The sequence below is a fragment of the Colius striatus genome, chromosome 15, assembly GCF_028858725.1.
Source record: "Colius striatus isolate bColStr4 chromosome 15, bColStr4.1.hap1, whole genome shotgun sequence".
Classification (NCBI taxonomy): domain Eukaryota; kingdom Metazoa; phylum Chordata; class Aves; order Coliiformes; family Coliidae; genus Colius; species Colius striatus.
This window is the reverse complement of record NC_084773.1, coordinates 14,606,078-14,622,723: the sequence shown is the minus strand read 5'-3', so window position 1 is coordinate 14,622,723 and position 16,646 is coordinate 14,606,078. Positions and strand designations below refer to the sequence as shown.

Sequence of the window (16,646 nt, the reverse complement as noted above, 5' to 3'; positions counted from 1 at the left end):
TTACAGGCAGCAAGGCATCTTCCATCTGAAGAGAGCCTTTTTGCAAGCAGCCTCTCTGCTCCCTGCCTGTGCATGTTCGTAGCTGTGTACGAGTCGCATAGTACGCTCTGAGCTGAAGCTGCCCTCCAACTTCGTTTGAGAGGCTGTAGCTAATTGAAACCCTGCCCTTGCGGGCTGTCAGGAAGGAGAGCTGAAGGTGCTGGTGTTCCCCAGCCCATGCAGGTGCCAGCTGAGTCTGGGGGTGTGAGGAGCGTGGGAAGGGCCGGGCTGTCCCGCTGCACGCAGATGTGTGGGGCTGAGCCCCCGCTGCCGCCGCCTTTGCTCCCTCCCTCCAGGCTGCGCAAAGGGCCTTTGCCCAAAGAACCTCCCAGTGTGCGCAGGGGTGAGCCAGCGGCCCCTGCACAGACAATGAAGAGTTGTCTGATTTCCAGCAGTGCCTCCAATCCCTCTTTTCCTTTTTCTCTCCCCTCCCCACCACAACCCAGCCCCACACAATCGCCGCCGTTGCCCGCGCCGGCCAGCGGTGCGTGCCAGATTAGCCGGCCCAGGTCACTTCGTTTCTCTTGATCTGCAGCTCTTTCCTTTCCTGGTGCTCCTTTAAACCTCGCCCTGGATGTATGATATCAGCATTCAAAAATGCTTAGCAGGACTTGAGCAGGGAGTGCATTTTCTCCAGTGTGTAACCCTAGGAATGATAGCAGGGACGCTGCTCCCTCCCACGCTCACAAACCCTCAGGACTGAGATACCCAGACAGCTTCAAGCTACTTTTTTGAGATTTGCAGGCTCCAGCTAAAGTCTACCAAGTCCCACTTTGTGACAGCTTTCAGTTAATTCTAATAACATCCATTCCATGGCATACGTTGCTGTACTGCATTTTAGTGAGCAACTTTGCATCCAGTTATACCATCGCTGCTTTGCATCAACAGGGCCCTGGAATTGGGACAGAAAGAAAGCAGCACACTGTGTGGATATTGTGTTTTTACTAAGCTGCTTTATATAGAAACTCAAATCTTAACATGTCAACTTCATTTCTTTTTTGAAAAATGGAAATAAGCAGAGAATATTTTATAGGTTAAAAAAAGTATTTAAGAAGTAGCATCCTTGCAGAAGTGGGTTTGTGCCTCTGCGCCTTGATTTCTTTTTCTATGCAGAAGATCTTTGGTTTAGGAAAACTAAGGTCTGCAAAATCCTGCAAAGCAGCAGGTTTTTGGGGGTTTTATCTGGCAGTTCCCAGCACGCGCTGTGCACTTTGCTGAGCTTTATCTACAGCTAAGGGAGAGAGTGCTCAGCACCCACGGCCAACCTGTCAGTGCACCCAGGGCTCTGTGAAGAGCTCAGTCCTGTGTGTGCAGGTACATGGGCTGCTGTGTGCCAGTAAGAACCCACGAAGGTCTTCCAGCTCAGGGATGCAGGCAGCCAGGACAGGGTGCACACAGGGCAGCGTTTTCCATGGCTGTGCAATATGGTGCCCAAGGACTGGGGCTGTCCTGGCTCAGAAGGCAAAGGAGGCACCCACTGAGGCTCTGAGCCTGCAAAGCTGCAGATGCCCTTCCTTCACTTGGGCATGAGATGTCCCTGGTTTGAGGATGTAGTGAGTAAAAGAAGTTAGAAGTGCCACCAGCACGGGTGTCAGTGTTCTTCTTTCCTGGATCCCTGTGAGCAGCAGCCACCACATCCACCCATTGAGCCAATGTTGTGGTAGCTGTTTCAATGAGATCACCTCAGGAGATTGCTCAGGGAGTCACTGGCATGTCCTGCCCTCACCTCTGCCAGGGTATGAGGATGTGGCACTTACCTAGGCAGTGATTTTGGTGTCTGGCTAGTGTGACAGACCACTGTGAGGTATAGTTTGGTATTGTCTGAATAAGTACAAGCTGTTCTATCCCCTGCAGCAGAGTCATTCCTCCCCTGGTGAAGTTTCAGAACCTTCTGCAGGTCCCCATCTGGCTCTGTCTGTACCTGCAGTGGGAAATCCTTTCTTGTGTGATGGGAGAGCAGGATTGCCTGATAAGCCACTGACGGGCAGAGTAAACAAACCTGCACCCACAGCAGTGTGTGGAGCTGCAGCTGTGTGAAAGATGTGTAGGTGATCATGGATTTTGTGCAGCCCTGAAAGCAGGAAGAAGTGATCTTCTTGGGTGTGTTTATTTGCTGGGGACCTTGACCCCACTGACACGGAAGATATGTGTCCTCCTTTTCCTCCCTGGAAAGGAATAAAATCATTTTGGGTTGAGAATGGAGATAAATTTGCAGCGAGGAAGGTGCAGGGTGAGCTGTGCCCCTTTGGCGAACAGGGACTTTGTGCGATCCCACCAGCACACACAGACAACGTACCCACAAGGCACCCCGCACCTCCCTCCCATTAACACCCGTGGCACCAACCCACCAAGCCCCATCGGGTCCAACTTGGAGCCAATTAAGGGTGAGGCAGCCTGAGCACACCCTGTTGCTGAGATCCCCAAACAGTGGGTGATCTCAGGTACCATATGTACTGCAAAAAGCGTGCGGCACTTCCATGCGCCTCGGTCTGTGTTTCAGCTTTCATTCTGAATTCTTCTCCCTGTTGGAAAGCAGAGCTCTTCTATGATTCAAAGTTCTTTTGTGGTTTATTTTTGGGAAGGGAAAAGAGAGGGGTGGGGGGGATGAGGAAGATAAAATAATTCGGTGATGCCATTTGCATCCTAGACAGGTGATGAGTCTCTCTGGCTAGCAGCTTAACCCTATTAGGCAACACCGGGACCCTGACTTTATTAAATGATAATACAAATTATTTTAACATCGAGCCCCTTTGACTTTGTAACTTCCTCTTAATAGCTATGTTGTCAATGTGAATGAAATTTCATAGTCAAGGAATATAAAGTAAGAGTAAAAGGCATCCAGAAATCACAGCGCTGGGGTGGATGTTGAGGAATACGCTGTGTGTACTTGCAGTGAGAGCGTTACGGTGCTATGAAAAATGGCAGGGAAAAAAAAGAGTGCACGGGGAAAAAAGTGTGTGATTGCAGTAACAGCTCAGTGCGAGCGTGACCTGGGAGACTCCAGACAGATTTGTGAGGCTTCGGTAGAATAAAGTCGTACATTTTATTTAAAAACCAAAAAGAGACCCTGGGCTCTTGGGGGATTTTTGTTAAATTGTTAGCACTTTGCTAGAGTTTGATGTAGAGTTTCATAGAGGGGTTTAATTCAGAACGTGAGGGTTGTGGTGGCTGTGTGAGGACCACGTGCCCAGGCAGTGGAGGATCTGTGGGTCAGGGTGAGGGGCAGGCGTAGGGTCTGGAGTTTGGCAAGGAGTTCACGTACCCCCAGCACCTCCCATCTCTCTGCTCTGTTTCGCAACGTACCCAGCCAACGACCCTGCAGAGAAGTTAGATCAGCACCCTGCAATCTCTTCCCAAAACTTAGATTTATTTTCCAGAAGAGAAGAGACTTGCCAAAGTGTGTGAGTTTAGGGGGAAATCGCCTTTCCCGTAGCAAGCCGGGGGCTGCCTGCAGCCCTGGCGGGGCTTTGCCGTTGTGTGCTCCGCAGGGCTACGCCGAAAGACTTACTTTTGATGTTGACTTTTGCATAGCTAACGAGAGTATCCACACTTAAAGAATCCTGTGCACTAGAAAAGCTACCTAATGATCAGGCAGTGTTGTTATCCGGCGTGAGGCAGCGGAGCAGGACCATAACTATTTATTTACTCTTTGCGGGTAATGTTCTGTTATTTCCCTGTCTTTGGCAGTAGCAAGAGAGCATCTGATATATACAATATTGGTGTGTATCCAATTGTTTGTGAACATCCCAAGTTTTGAAACATGGTTGTGAGAGAGGAATATAAGCTTAAGCTTGAAAGGCTAAAAAGCAGAAAGCCCCACACGTAAATGCTATTATGCACTTAATGAGGCAGGGTTTAAAAAAGAAAAAAATCAGCCACACAAGTTGGTTTTTATCAAAGAAAATGTATAAATAACAACCAGTGATTCAAACTGCCTCACAAAGGGAAAAGCAGGGACGGGAAGCTAACACTTCACTTGTGGCATTCAGATAATAGTATTTACTACACTAATCTTTTGGGCTTAGCAATTGACAATCAATATATTATTATCAACAAGCGTTAAGGCAAACAAAAAGCTTCCATTTCTTTTTTTAACTGCCTTCCCCTAAGTCCCTTAAATTTAATTAAAACCGGACAGCTCTCCCTCTAGTACAAATTAGAGTTAAAATCATATTAAATATTTGTTCTGAGGGAAAACAAAAGTGTCAGCTTGTGCTGCTGGGTTCGGCTGGGGTGGGTTTTTTTTTTCCTTCTTCTTTTTTACACACAGAGGGGGAAAAAAAAATACCAGCTACTCAAAGTTAAAATAAAGTCTCTCTCCCTCCCTCCCCGTCTCCCAAGACTACTGTCTATAACATGTTGTTCCTTATAGAAAGTGGGATATGGTGGCATTTGCTTGATTAACTTGCTCGACAAAAGTGACAGCTGCTGTGGGTGCATGTAGCTAAGCTGCACAGCGCAGTTCCGCCTTTGTACATCTGTCAGCAAAAAAGGAGGAATAAAGAGTGAAAAGAGACAAATTGGTCCCAAAAGGCAATCCATTCAACTCAGGAGGTTTGCTCTATTCAAGCACTCGCTGGGAATCTCAAGTGCTAGGTAGCTTATTCAATTTCATTCATTCTTTAGAATGAGCCCACAAGTGTTTAATTTCTTATTCTGTTGAATAAAAAGGGGGAGCTTTTTTTTTATTGGAAGCATTAATTGTAAGACTAGCTGATCAATGCCTGTGATATTAACTCATTGCTTATTTTCTGGTTAGCTGTGCGCTCTTAGATCCACAGCCACTAAACTTCATTTCTGTAACGTGGGCAATGTCACACCAATTTCTATGCTTCTAGGAGCAATACCTTGAGCCCTGGCCCCTGCCAGGCTTTGGGGGACAGACCAAATCCTCAGCAGGTGTAAATCGAGACAGCCGCAGGTTTATTATTGATACCACTCATGGCCATGGCTGGGACACGACCGAGCCAGATGCTCTTTGCCTGTAGGGCCACGTTGCTGACCCTGCTGCAGGTTTGGCCCTCTGCACTGGAGGGGGAGTTTTTTGTAGCTCAGGATGTTGATCAGCCTTTGGATGGCTCTTCTGGTGCCCCAGCTAATGACAGGAGAGGGGGAACCTGAGGGCACTGTGGAGTGATGCCCAGCTCAGAGGATGAGGTTTGTTGAGCAGTGGGAAGATAAATTGATGGACGTGTAGGATGGAAATTGTTGCGTGGGCAAGTCTCCACTTGCCATCCAGAAAACGTATGCTTGCAGGGGAGAGAGGTGCCTCTTGCTTCTGTCAGGAGGTCTATCCCCAACTCATTGATGCTGGGGACTGGAGCTGTGTGAATGTGGGGGACTTGAGTGACTGTGACTCTTTGCCCACCTCTCCTATGCCACATCCTCCAGTGAAGCCACTGCCATGTGTCTTAGCTCAAGAGTTTCAGACATCCTCGTGTCATCAAGACTCTGTCTTCACTCTTCCCCAACTCTCCCAGCTGTGGGTCAGCCTGGGGGATGGCATGTCTTCCTCTGCAGCATGGGTTCCCAAAGCACTGCCTGAGAAATATTCTAGGCCCAGCTCTGGCAGCACATCCAAGGCCTCACCAGTGCAGGCTGAAGCAGGGCAAGAAGCACACCGTGTCCCACCACTACTCGTCCACATCCAGCGACCCAGCTGAGCCGGCCTTCGGAGGAGCCTCTCAGACTGGGATGACATACGCTGCCATGTACAGGCTCACTGGCACTGTCTGTCCCTGGTTTTGAAAGAAAAGAGTAGGAGACTGCATTGGCCATGAGGCCCTACACCTCCTGTCTGTACCAAGATTTTGTAATCGCAACGACTGCCTGAGATCAACAGTGAGAGAAACACGGAGGGAAGGTGGAGAGCAACGCATTGGCGGCTGCAGAAGATTGGAGAGGCAAGAATGGTCCTTCCATGGCTGCAGCTTCGTGTGTACAAACCTGTCTGTGTGTGCATGCAGGGCACGCCGTGAGCAAACCAAGCAGCACAGTCCCTCAGTCAGGCAGACTTCACCAGGAGAGCTCCCACTCCCATCCACCCAGCAAGCCATCGCGCCGCACCGGAGCCGCCTGCGTGGAGCTGGCGCCCTGCAGTGGGTCCTGAGCCACCACAGCCTGACTCTCCCTGCGGGACGGGCCCTGCCGAGAGGAGGAGGCTGCCAGGGCTGTGTGTGCCAGCGCCCAGCATCGGCTGCATCCCAGAGCCACCCAGGACGGGCACGGACGCAGCTCGGTCGGCTCTCACGTCGTGCCAGCAGTTGTAAACCAGCACAGCCCCGCTGGGAGTGCCACCAGCTGAGCTTCTGGCCCGTTGGACAGGGACACAAACGGCAGATACAGGGTCGGTAATTTATATATTCTTTTATTTTTCCTGTCTGATGGAGTGGCTTTGAGAGAGGGCTGTTGCCTCAGAGCAGGTTCACATTTCCTTTGGGAAGTAAGAATCACAATCAGCCCGTTCCTCTCTCCCTCCCCACCTCTGTGGTCTCCTCGCTCCGGTGCTGGCCAGCTCAGGGATGTCGCAGAGGCAAGCGCCAGACATCCAGCCCTTCACCTTTGAAACACCTTGAATTCAAGTGTTCATTTCAAAGCTGCCTTTCAGCATTTCAAAACAAGTCCCGTCCGGGACAAAGAGAGGGAGGCAGCCGGCGTTCGGAGCCTCCTCGGGCAGTGTGTGTCACAGTTTTAAATAGATTTGCCCTGCTTGGATTGGTTCTGGTTGGAAAGGGAGTACTGAAATGAGAGGTCATAGGGGAGAGTTACTATGGTAATTGAGTAGTATCACCAGTAGTTTTGCTCTTACGAGCATTAAAGCGCATAATAATAGACAAACAACAGTGGTTAAAGCAAGCAGGTAGGATTACTATGTTCTTTTGTCAGAAGTATATAATGTCTTGTAGTCAGTTTTAAAGACTTCTCAACCCCCAAATCCACCCAGCAGTCACCTGCTGAGTAATTTTGTATGCCTAATCTCTAGCCCTTAACTACAAGCTTTCTGCTAATTTGAGGCAAATGGGTGTTTTTGACACTAAATAGGGCAGTAAAGAATCCCTGACCTAGAAAAACTCCATTCCAAGGCACTGAGAGCAGAAAAATATTCTTTCAGCATCCCTGTGAGACTTTTGGAATGACATAAAATAGCTTTGACTAAACTGTGCTGCAGCCTTCGATTAATGGTTTGCAGAAACTTGCTGAACATCCCTACTACAACTTCCCCCATAAAACTTGTCACTTCAGATTGCCATCAGCCACCACAACAATAATCATTTCATGCCTATTGCTAATTGCAAGCACAGCTGAGGCTCAGCGGGGTGCTCTTGCACAGTCCCAGGCCTTTATACCAGCCTCAATCTGTTGTGTGGCACTTGTTCACACACAAAAAAACTACCAGTAAAGGCAGAAAGAGGCAGAGTCACAGGTTCCTTGTAATCCCTCTGCTACCCTGCTGACAGCCCAGCCCTATAAGCATTCCTGGTTTTGTCCCACTCTTTACAAAAGCTGAAGTGACCTTAAGCTACTAGTATGTAAGCTTTTGAATGAAGAATACAGCTCCTTCAGGTGCCTTAAGAAGCAGTGTTGCATCTGGCTTACGAGATTCTGTTTGCAGCACCCCTGGGGTGAGCTGTGGCTTCCTGTAACATGTAAAATATGAGTGTGAACTCAAGGTTCATGGCAGGGAACAGGAGGTCATGCTTCCATTCAGCTCACACCACAGAAGACGGGGGTTTGCAGATGTTCCTGGGTATGTGTAATGACACCACCTCCCTGAAAGCCCAGGAGCCCAGCACAGGGCTGGGTTTCTTGTGATAAAATGTGCCACACTCAGTGTGTTACTTGCAGATTTATTCATATCAATTTTTGCAATTTATGTATTCAGAGACAAACTTGCTATTTCAGCAACTTATTGATCATGCTTTTGCATTCAAAAAAAAAAAAAAGGAGGGGGGGAAGATGAGGAAGATTCTTGCTCGAGCTGATCGGGGTTTTGGATGGGCAGCCATGGATACCCACCCCTTGGCACACTCCAGCTCCTCTCATCCCAGCCAGCCTGTGTCCCTCCTCATCGACCCAGGCTAGCTCAGTGAGGGTCACTGTGGAAGACAGAGAAGGAGCAGGAAAACTAACCTGAAAGAGGGATTAAATTTCTGTATGTGCAAATACTGTTGCTGGGCTCTGATTGACCCCAGAGGAAGTCTGTGTGCATTTCCTCTGCTGTTAGCCAGGTCAGCCCTCCAGAGCCACTGCCCCCAGGCAGGATGTGAGTGTCCTCAGAGTGATGGGCAGGGCTGCCAGCTGGTATCAGCAATGTCTGTGTGCAGCAGCCAGCTCTTTGTGGAGCAGAGGTCCATGGGACTGGGAGCATCAGTGGGGTCGACTCCTTCTTTACAACCAGCTATGAGGAGTTTCCAGAAAATACATTTACACTGGTTACTTCAGTGTGCCTGGGCCACAACTTTTAGTTGAGAGCAGGGCTCTAGAAATGAGCCTGAAATGTGTTGCAGCCCCATGGCGAGGCCCTAGAGATCAGTGTTTGGCCTGTGTATGGGGACAAGCCACAAAGCTTGGGAGCTGGAGCCCCGAGGAGCCCTCTGCCCCCACCATGCAGCCCACTGCCCTGGGGGCATGGCAGACCATAGGACGAGGTGACCAGTGTCCTGACAGGACCACACTCCACTCTTTTGTCTGAAATGATCACGTTTCTGTTTTGGAGCATTTGGCTTTGTTGTTGTTTTTTTAATAATATAATCATATGCAAATGTTATCTTCTTTGGTAGGTTAGTCATGAATCAGAGGGCTTGTGCGTCTTATAGCACATCAACACTAGTGATAGCTAAAGGGAACATTTAATTTATGGGCTAACTTATTTTTATGAATATGCAGGGCTTAAATTCAGCAGTTGGTGTGTGCTCTATGAAGTGACGTGACGGTTTTGTGTATCAAGATCAATGAATTAGACTTTGTCTTTTTTTTTTCCTCATAAAGCAGAAAGTCTTTGGAGTAAGTTAGCTCTGAGAGCTCCTTTCATGCAGCCTGAGCACTGTGCCTGGCTGAGCCCTCGCCAGCCGGTGCTCAAGAGGAGAGGGGCACGATTCGGATTCGGCTCGGAGGAGTTTGTGTCTCCCCAGAATCCAGCGTGTACCTACCAGAAACACACAAAAATGGTTCATTTTGTTTAATCTGAAGGTCTTGCAGCAGCAGTCACCTTGCTGAGGCTGCAGTTCCTGTTTCAGATCCATAGAGCTGTGTAGGGGTGTGTGGCTCAGGACAAACAGAAATCGTTCTGTGGAAGGGAGGAGGCAGCAGTGGCAGGGAGAGGGTGTGTGCATGGAACATACAGTCACTGTGTTCCTATACTGGTTTTGATTTAAAGAGATGGAGGAAAAAGGCATTTGAGTGACCTGGGCACCCGTGTGCCAGCACAGCCCTGGGTCACAACTGATGTCATGTGAGAGCAGGACTCGTTTAAGCATGCTGGTTGCAGAGAAGTAACATTATAGACATTAATGATTTCTCCTTGTTTTGCCCACATGGGCCCCCAGCAGTACAAGGGAACTCAGGCAGATTTCCCAGTGATAGCAGTTGCTTTGTGCCACCCAGAGCTGTCTTTCAGATTGCTCTGATGGATTGTAAGGTATGAACATCCACCAGACCTTCATGTCTATCATGCTGCTCAGGCCTTCGCCAGCTAACTGGGCTGTTTCGCTCACAATTCAACCCCAGTCTAATGTCAGAGCCTCAAGTGACAGCTAACAGTATCTGAGCTTGACTTTGTAATGGAGAGATCTCCTGCTTGCCAGTCTCACTTTCATTCTTAGCTTTTGCCAGTTCTCCATCCCAGAGAAGGGCCAGCAGGAATCTGCCACGGTTGTACAAAACGTGAGCATCAAGTGGGAGATCACCACATGCCTTTTCTTTGGTAACTCTCATCCCTGTGTCTCCTTCATTTTATTGAAGAGGTGATATAGAAATAGAAGTACAGGAACATCTTCATTGAAGTGGGGGAAGTAAATGGCCTTCTCCATGCAGCATGACCACCCTGTGCTGTGGTGGAAGGCAGCACCTCCCGGGTGTGTTACTGTACATTCAGTAACGTGTGTGGAGCCTGTGTCTGTGTGGTGCTGGGCTGGCTTACCTTGAACTTGTGTGTTTGCTTTGATGAGCCTTGTGCCAGCTGGTGGGTGCTCCAGGAGAGCAGAGTCTGTGGGCCTTGGTGCTGCCAGCTGAGCCCTACCCGGTGACACCCGACACTTGTGGGCCAGCACAGGCTGCTCCACCAGCCTCCAATGTGGAGGGTGACAAGTCCCCAGCCTCAGTGTTGTGATTTCAGAACATTCCCTTATCTCCATGCAGCAAGCAGAGGCCAGAGGGCATGGTTTTGCATCAGACCCCTCACCCAAAAGCACAGGGGAAGAGGGGCAGTAAAACCTGTGTTAGACTGGTACGACCTTTTAGGTTGGTTGTGGGGGAGCAGGGTTTCAGACTAACCTGGATGTTTAGGTTAGTTGTGGGGGAGCAGGGTTTCAAACTAACCTGAATGGTGCTTGATCAGGATTTTTACAAACTAGTCCAGCAGTGGGTTTTTTTAACCTTTAACTGGCTCATTGCAGCTGGTCTGCAGTACAGGTTCTGATCTGTGTGTAAGCGGTGGCAAGAGAAGGCTGTGACTGTGCATACAGAGGCGTGATGGGTTTCTGTGTGCAGACCACTTTGTAACCAACCCTTGTGCTGAGTGCCGTGGGGAGGATTTTGTGACACACCTCCCCCTCGCAGCCCCTGCTCTGGAGGGCTCGCTGCTCGTCTGCGTGGCGTCAGACGTGCCATGGCAGCCCTGCGTGAGCGGGGCACTGATCCACAGCCCACCGGAGACCCTGCGCTGCAGGGCTGGCAGGCTGCTGCCACACAGCTGCAAGCCTTTTTCACTGACAAGCAGCAACATTTCAGCCCCCGGAGGGGCCCTGTGAGATCAGCAGCTTGAAACAAGCTCATTTCTTTGCTGCTTTTCCATCTCTTCATCATCATGAGGGTGAAAGTAAAGCACTTCCCACGCTGGCTGGGCAGGTGCCTGTAGGTGCATCCCCCTCCCTGCAGCCAAACCTTGTCCCGCACGAGCCTCCCCTCCGCTCGCCGTCAGGGAGCCAGACTCACCCCATGGCTGCTTGTGTTTGAATGTCAAGACGGTAAGTAGCTTCAGTGTGGGTTTGATGTGCTTAAAGGCAGGACCGTGCTCTGACTTGGGGGGAAATGGGTTAAAAGAGTGGATTGGGCCAAACACAGACCACTGCTGGCAAATCCCAAGGGCAAAATCAGATTGCAAAAACCTTGCGGTGTTGCTGGTGGCTGTTATCCCTCTTAATAAGTTTGTTGTTGTTGTTAATTATTATTAACATTTAAGAGCTTGTGCATGGAAATTCTGTGTCAAAGAGGGTGCTTGTCTGCCCCCTGAGTCGGTCCTATCACATGAAGAGCTGGCCAGTGGGCAGGGTTGGTGCTGAGTGTGTTGTTCAGGGCATGGCACACAGCCCTAACGTGGTTGCTGGACAAGTCGTGTCTCTCTTGCAGCAATGGTACACCAGCTCGATGAATGTTGTCTGCACCTGGCTGACAGACCGCATGGACCTGCAGCTTCACATTTACCAACTGAAAACTCTCATTAGGATAGTAAAGGTAATCATCTGATCTGTTTTCAGTGCCAACTTGCTCTGTGTGTGTGTGTGTGCCTGTGTGTGTGTGATGTGTTCTCTTAGGCAAATTAAGCTGCTTATTAAAATTCTTTCAAAATTAAGATACTTGTGTGTATGGCATGTAACAAACGATGAACAGGAACTAGAAGTCCCTTCCAACCCCTACCATTCTGTGATTCTGTGACATAGGTGCCAAATGCAGGTGTGCAAATAAGAACCAAGTCACTGCTTCAGTGAAAAAAGGGAAACTCTACTGCTGTTTGACCCGACCTGTACAGTAAGCACACCAAAATTAGCCTTTTTGTGGACAAATGTCGATCACACCAATGAGCTCCAGAGTTAAAATGGGTTAAAATCAGCCTAAAAGTTTCTGACAGTGTTTTGAAACACTTGAGAACCACTTTAAGCCCAGCTATGGGTTGTGATTATTGTCAGAATGCAAATGAGGATTGTTCTCATAGTTAATTGAAGTTGTTTCTTTTACAATGGCTGTATATAATCAGCTCTAAGAGATCACAAAGGTGAGATAACATACCCTGAAAGTAACGGGTTTTTTTCCTGGAGTGCACGTGTATGTGTATATGTGTGTGTGTGTGCGTGCCTTGGACTAATGATAATTATTTCAGTGTGAAATCACAGTGGTTTACATGAAATAATAAGATCACAGAAGGGGGTAAATATATTTTTGATCATTTTAGGTTCCATCTAATGCATTTTTGTCTAGTATTTTATAATGTTTATGGTCTTGTGTGCAGTGAACACATTGAAGGCATGAATAAATTAAAACTGAGATGTATTAAATGTGCTTTTCATAACTGAAAACAACAGGCACAGACAAATTATTTCTACTTGTCAGCTAGCTGAGGAAAGCTTTCTTCCTTGAGCTTTATTTATACCAATATTACACTCAGAAGCTGCTACAAGAAATCCAAGGACTGTCTGAAATAGCAGAACAGTAAATAGTTTCCACAGAGCAGAACTAAGTGAATTAGGAGGCCAGAGTTCTCTCTCACAGAGTCAAAAAGTTTTAAACAGAAATTCAAATGGGAGGTACTAACTGTGATAACAAGGGAAATACAACTCCAGTTTCAGAATGAGGTGAAGAGAGATTTAAGGGACACATGCCATGTGCTTAGGTTTATACATCGGCATTTTTCTCTGTATCCTGGACTGTTTTTAATCCCAATGCTGTAGGTAGCATTGTTTAATGTGGAGTATTCCAGGAACGTGTAATCACATCTCTGGTTATAGGTGAAAAGCATTCTGCTGCATGGAGAGGAATATTTGATGTTGCAGGGCAGGATGAATGGGTAGTGAAGTGAGGGCAGAGCCCTTATCTGTGGCTTCCATGTCTTTTTAGACCCAACCTAGCATAGGCAAAGTTGCTCTGAGCAGCCCCTGGTACCTCCCTGCTTTTGAAAGCTGCCACACAGCCCAGCCATGCTGCAGGCCCTGCAAAGGCAGGGCTGGGCTCACAGAGCCATGGTTTGCTGCCCAAGGGCCCTGTGCCTCCTCAAAAGCAGTGGCCAGCAGAGACACCTCCCCAAAATGTCTGTGGGGCTGGGATTTCCCTGGCCCCTGCTAGCAGTGACCACGGTCCCTGGGCACAGGCTGGCAGCTGCAGCCAAGCCCTGACATCTCTGCTGTCTTCTCCTTCCTCTGTGCCTCTCCCTGACATCTCTGCTGTCTCCTCCTTCCTCTGTGCCTCTCCCCACTCTAGAAAACATACCGGGACTTCCGATTGCAAGGCGTGCTGGACTCCACCTTAAACAGCAAAACCTACGAGACCGTCCGGAACCGGCTGACGGTGGAGGAGGCCACAGCGTCGGTCAGCGAGGGCGGAGGGCTGCAGGGGATCACCATGAAGGACAGCGATGAGGAAGACGAAGAGGATGACTAGGGAGCGGCCGCGGGTCGCCCGGCCTCCGTGCATGTACCTCGTCTGTAACTCAGTTAGCCACATTAGGAGTTTTTTTCTGTCAGCTCTAAATGCCCATGAGAAGTTTACCAATACAAATGCCATGTTAGCTGTGTGGTAATAAGATTAGCACCTCTCTTTGATTCGTCCGTTTCCTAAGTTCATATCTATATGTTCATAAGCAATATGGAGCACCATTGTTTAATACTGTTAATGGAAAAGAAAACCAACTACATAGAGAACATGCTAGGTGTGTCCCTGTTATAATTAAAGTTTAAACAATGCTTCATTAATGTACTGTATATACATTGATGGTAAATTGTTGTGAAGATGAGTGAATCGAGTCCTTTCATTTCTTTGTTTCTCTTCTGTGGATGCCAACTGCTTAAAATTAATACAAACCAGCTTTGTTTTTAAAATAAGAACAAGGCAGTTACAAATGATGGGATTTTTTTTTTTGTTCTCTCTTTTTAATTGAACAAAAACCACCACAGAAAACAAACAAACCCAGACAGCCCTTTGAATCATTCCACGTCCTCCTTAATGTACCAGGTTCTTCCCTTCAATATGCAGTTAACTCCGTAGAGGCTACATCCCAAAGGATTAGTCATTCTAATTGCCACACCAGATTAATCCTATCATTATGGATATATCATGCCACATTACCAGTCCCAAGCAGTTGCTTTCTGTTGATGTTTGCTCCTCTAAATGTTACATTTCTGTTTAAACTTCCAATAACCATGTATGTACAAAGACACAACTTTATTTACAATCTTAGACTATACAAATGTGTTTATAATAATATATTGAATATTTATTTCAGTAGATTGTAACCATAATTTACAATTCCTCTGTTTCACAATGGTTTTTATATATGTCATGTACATTGCATTTTGACCAGTAACTGCATGTCCATCAGTTCCCCCCTCCAAGAGCTTTTACTTTCTGTGTAAAATAGTGATCCATCTTGCTTTTTTTGCCTTATACAAGCCGACAGTTGTAAAAGTGTGAGAACTGTGGCTTCTCAATAAATAACTATTCAGATGTCCTAAGAATAAATTATGGAGTCTTTTTATGTCTGCCTTAGGAAAAAAAAAGAATACAAATTACAAGCTGAGATGTAAGAGCCCCCACCTCTCAGAATAAAGTCATTTTCTTTTCTCATGGGTGTTTTCACAGTTTATTAATTAAGAAGATGGTTTCCCACTTTGCTCCCCAAGGTCAGGGTGGGACTGTCTGTTCCCCAGGTACAAGGGCATTTCTGCTGTCACCTCCATAGTTGTTCCCATCCTTATCTGCACTCTGTGGCCTGTGATTTGTCTCTGGATATCTAACTGGTGGTCCACCCTAGTACAGCCCCTCTCGTTACATGGTCATCAGCTTTACCTAATTTACCTTTGAACGAAGAGCCTCAGATTGTATTTTAACTTCTCCCAAAGCAGACAATTGCAGCAGGTGGCAGGGCACTTAGAAACACATGGCTCAGGACAAACCCTTGGCTGAAATGAAAAAGCAGGCTGGTTTAATGGAAAGCATGTTAGATGGAAACTTCTCAGTCATTGCCTCCCAGCAGCCAATTCAAAGCAAACGACTCAACTCCTCCTAGCCCAGGTTTCAGTTACTTGGGAGAGAGGAAGAAGAGCTGATGACCTTCACTCCCAAGCCAGGTGTTACCAACATGGGGAACTAGGACAAATGTTCACCACCCACAGATAAAAGATGGGCAAATGTTGGAAAACTGTCTTCCCTAGATAAGCCTGCCTGGAAAAAAGGAACATTTAAACTAAGCCATCTTCCAATGTCCAGGAGCCATGAGACTCCCTGAACGTGTGACGCATAGAGAACATCTGAGAACAGCCTATGGAAGAGGTGTTGAGTCTGAAATGGGTCTGGGATAGTTATAAAGCCTGGAGCATATTCACCTGCAATGCTGGATTTTTTGGGTCCCTTCCCTCTGTGGCAAGAGGTTAGCACCTGGCTCTGGAGCCCTATCTGAGTGGCCATACCCTATGCATTCAACATCACGGTCTCCTCTGTACACCACCCCTTAGAAAAGGGACATTAGTAGGGTCTGTACTTGAGTAGGTGGTAGACTTTCAGCACCACTTACATGTTGCTAAGCCATCTGTAGTCCAGCAGGCCATGTCTTGGGTTTTGTTTTGGTTGGTTGGTTTGTTTTATTATCTTGGGTGCTGGTAGAGGGAATTATTCCCAGGAAAAGCCATTTCTGAGGACTAAAGCAAGCATTTGGCCTTCTGGCCACTGACACAGCTGTGGGTTACCCACCTTCCAGCTGTGCCAATACTTGGTCCTAGATCCCCAGAGCAACTGAGGTATAAGTTGAGTACTGAGTCTAGCAAATGCCCTTTCACATGCCCCTGGAGGTCTGTCTCTGAGATGCATACAAAACCCATCTATAGCTTGATATTGTTATGGTTGCAGCCTTCAATCACACCCTTAAGCCCTCACAGGACTTTCCTGACAAAACAAGTCTCACAAAGCATAAAGCAATGAAGAAACTGCAAGCACCACTCAGTCCCTGCTTTCTAGGTGCTTGAAATCCACTCGAGACCCATAAACATACTGCTACACGTGTGTACTCGTGCCTTCTTCATCCTCTGTCTCAGCTGTCCCAAATATTTACATGAAGGGCAATAGCTCCAACAGAAGGAAGCACTGGGAAAGCCTTACCTGGGCTGGTCACCAGGCTGGTAGAAAAGACCATTGACGGTGACCCAAATTTGTAGCTCAGTTCTCAGTCAGGCAGAGCAGAGCTGGAAAAAAAAAAAGCTTCATTCTGCTCTGGAAATGGCTCTCCTTTTTTTTTTAACATGAAATATTTATTGGGTAAAACACAGCCCACTTCCACCTGCCACCTTTCAAAATAGTGAGCCCTGCTCAGTTTTTTGAATGAAAGAGTGTGGGCGCAGCCTTCAGGAGATGATCCTTGGCTGTGCATCACTAACACACATAGGTGCCTCCCTGGAATGGGTGCTGGGCAC

At 47.7% G+C, this 16,646-nt stretch overlaps 1 protein-coding gene across 8 annotated transcripts in view; it reads left to right on the top strand.

Annotated features, from left to right (window-relative positions):
• Nucleotides 1-14,083, top strand: part of CADPS (calcium dependent secretion activator) — a 212,317-nt gene extending 198,234 nt beyond the window's left edge. For all 8 annotated transcript variants that reach the window (XM_062007941.1, XM_062007939.1, XM_062007940.1 and 5 more), the window contains 2 exons: nt 11,605-11,709; nt 13,447-14,083. In XM_062007941.1, the coding sequence (XP_061863925.1) occupies nt 11,605-11,709; nt 13,447-13,626 (285 nt within the window). In that variant the 3' untranslated portion in view covers nt 13,627-14,083. The remainder of the gene's footprint in view (nt 1-11,604; nt 11,710-13,446) is intronic.
• The last annotated feature ends 2,563 nt before the right edge of the window (nt 14,084-16,646 follow it).